This window comes from Bison bison, unplaced genomic scaffold (genome assembly GCF_000754665.1).
Source record: "Bison bison bison isolate TAMUID 2011002044 unplaced genomic scaffold, Bison_UMD1.0 scf7180017864508, whole genome shotgun sequence".
Taxonomy (NCBI): Eukaryota; Metazoa; Chordata; class Mammalia; order Artiodactyla; family Bovidae; genus Bison; species Bison bison.
The window spans coordinates 6,234,613-6,237,183 of record NW_011495064.1 but is presented as its reverse complement, the minus strand read 5'-3'; the positions used below and the strand labels follow the sequence as shown (position 1 = coordinate 6,237,183).

The 2,571-nt window shown below is 55.0% G+C and overlaps 1 protein-coding gene across 1 annotated transcript in view; it reads left to right on the top strand.

Annotated features, from left to right (window-relative positions):
- Positions 1–2,565, top strand: part of CHST10 (carbohydrate sulfotransferase 10) — a 21,314-nt gene extending 18,749 nt beyond the window's left edge. Inside the window, exon 7 of the mRNA XM_010829642.1 lies at positions 1,045–2,565. Within this exon, the coding sequence (XP_010827944.1) occupies positions 1,045–1,615 (571 nt within the window). The 3' untranslated portion in view covers positions 1,616–2,565. The remainder of the gene's footprint in view (positions 1–1,044) is intronic.
- The last annotated feature ends 6 nt before the right edge of the window (positions 2,566–2,571 follow it).

Genomic DNA, 2,571 nt, shown 5'->3' with positions numbered 1-2,571 from the left:
GGTAATGTTTTATGGGTTTCTTTCTGAGCATGACCTTCGTTTCGTAAGAAAGGGGTTTGGCTTACAGATAGACCCCAGTTCGTTTCTCGTTTTCTCCTGCGGTGCTGCGTGGGCCTCCGGGGCAGCAGTCCCCTGATGAGTGGCCGGGTGGGCTAGACCCAGCAGAGGTAGAGCGAGACCAGCCTCGCTGACCACAGCCAGGATGGAGACGGGCATGGGGAAGATTCCTTAGCTGACTGGACAGTTCTCTTGAGAGCTGTGAAATGGCCCCAAAAGACGAGGTTTAAAAGGAACAAGCGCACAGTATGCCAGCCAGTGTCAGGGCACCGAATGGTCTTTGAGCTCCCTTGCTTTTCAGCTGCTTCACTTCCATTGCTTCCGGCTCTGGTTGTTCACTCTTTGCAGCTTGTACAGCCTCAGAAATGCCAAATGCCAAATCAGAGACCTTCCTGGGGGCAGGTGGTCCTGTCACCCCCCTCAGCATTGGTCTTGTGGGGCTTTTATGAGAGCGCTGAGAGGGTCCCTGGCCTGGGGGGTGCCTGGGGTCACAGCAGTGTCATCGTCACTCTGTGATTGTCATTACTGGCTCTTCACACAGGTACCCCTGGGCACCACCACCCCCTCTGGCAGCTCCCCCAGACCCTCTTCCTGCCAGCTGGAGCCTGGGGACTCCCCATTTTCTCTTATCTCCCCCCACCCCCCATTTTTCCTTCCCCTGGCAATTTTGAATTGAGTTTTTAAAGGGGCGCCCTTAGAGTCACTCACTTCCTCCGGCTTCAGCTGTTCCTCACTTGATCAAGCAGCTTTCTACTCTTTTGGTTTTCTGCCCCAAAACAAAACTTTTGAAAACATTCCTGAAGTTAATATGGGGTAATAGGTTAACAAGAGGGTCTGCCTCCAAGGGTGGCTGCGTGAATTAAATAAGAACTGTGTGCAGTGCCTTTGGCACAGGGCCCAGCCTGGTGGCTGCCGTTGCTCCAGCCATCACGCTTCACTCTTCCCCACCTCACAACCCATGGCTAGCACCACCAGCAGCATTGAGTTAACCTCTTCTTTATCTTCCATTTTTTTTCTTAGCTTGAAAACATACTTCAAGTTTTTTATCGTAAGAGATCCTTTCGAGAGACTGATCTCTGCGTTTAAGGATAAGTTTGTCCACAACCCCCGCTTTGAGCCTTGGTACAGGCACGAGATCGCCCCTGGCATCATCAGAAAGTACAGGAGGAACCGGACGGAGACCCGGGGCATCCAGTTTGAGGATTTTGTGCGCTACCTGGGTGACCCCAACCACAGGTGGCTGGATCTCCAGTTCGGGGACCACATCATCCACTGGGTGACGTACGTGGAGCTGTGCGCACCCTGTGAGATCACGTACAGCGTTGTCGGGCACCACGAGACCCTGGAGGACGACGCCCCATACATCCTCAGAGAGGCGGGCATCGACCACCTGGTGGCCTACCCCACCATCCCCCTGGGCATCACCGCGTACAACAGAACCAAGGTCGAGCAGTACTTCCTGGGCATCAGCAAACGAGACATCCGGCGCCTGTATGCGCGGTTTGAGGGGGACTTTAAGCTCTTTGGGTACCAGAAACCAGAGTTTTTGCTAAACTAATGTGTAGGACCATGAGTTCAGATATCTTCGTTAGACCAGAGGCTAACCAGGTGGAGCTCAGGCACAGAAATGACACTTCTTCATCTCACTCCTCTTGAAGACTGCCACTCCCTGAGGACCAGGGTGCATCTTGCCCAGTTAAGCTGGACCCTGACAGTTACGAAGTAGTCTGCATATAAGATGCATGGAGGGTCCTGGCCCCCACCCTCCAGTGCCACTGAGCCTCTGCTCTCCTCAGGGTAGTGGGGAGAGCATTAAACACTTGCAGTCAAACAGCAGGGGGGGTATCAGACGGCCTTGATCATCTCCCTCAGTTGTCAGACACCTGCAGGGCAGGGCAGTCCTGACTGTCCCCAGGGGACAGCAGGCATGGCACCCAGCACTTTGAAGAGAGGTGGACAAGCCGGTACCCTGCAGACATCCCAGGGCCGGAGACAGGATCAGATCTGAGTGATAAAGTCACTCTTCTGGCTCTCATCTCAGCCGCCGCTGTCATCGCAGAGGCAAACCCTTCTCTCCATGGCTCTCTAGTTCCCGAGAAGTTCAGGAATGACCCAAGGGTGTTCCTCAGCTGCTCACCTTTTCAGAATACAGGCTGTGTGCTCCTCGGCCAGATTTCCACACCTTTACCTGCCAAGTGATTCTCTCATTCAGTCCAAGAGATCCAGTTTTGGGAAGTGAGGGGAGTGTCCATTCTTCCCACCGAGGAAGGGAGCCTCTTTGGGGGCCTTAAGGGGCGCGTGGCCTGGGGAGAGGCAGGGCTGGCCAGGTGCCAGAAGTCAGGCCGCCCTGGACTTGGGCACATCCTTCCCAGTGGCTGTCTGCCTCTTGTTGCTGATGGACTCGCATGGGTGGGCATAGAGGTCTTCACCCATCTCCTCCAGGACCAGTCCCCCCTGGGGGCTGAAGGCAGGCACAGGCAGCATGCCAGCATCGCCAGGTCAGTGCACTGTACA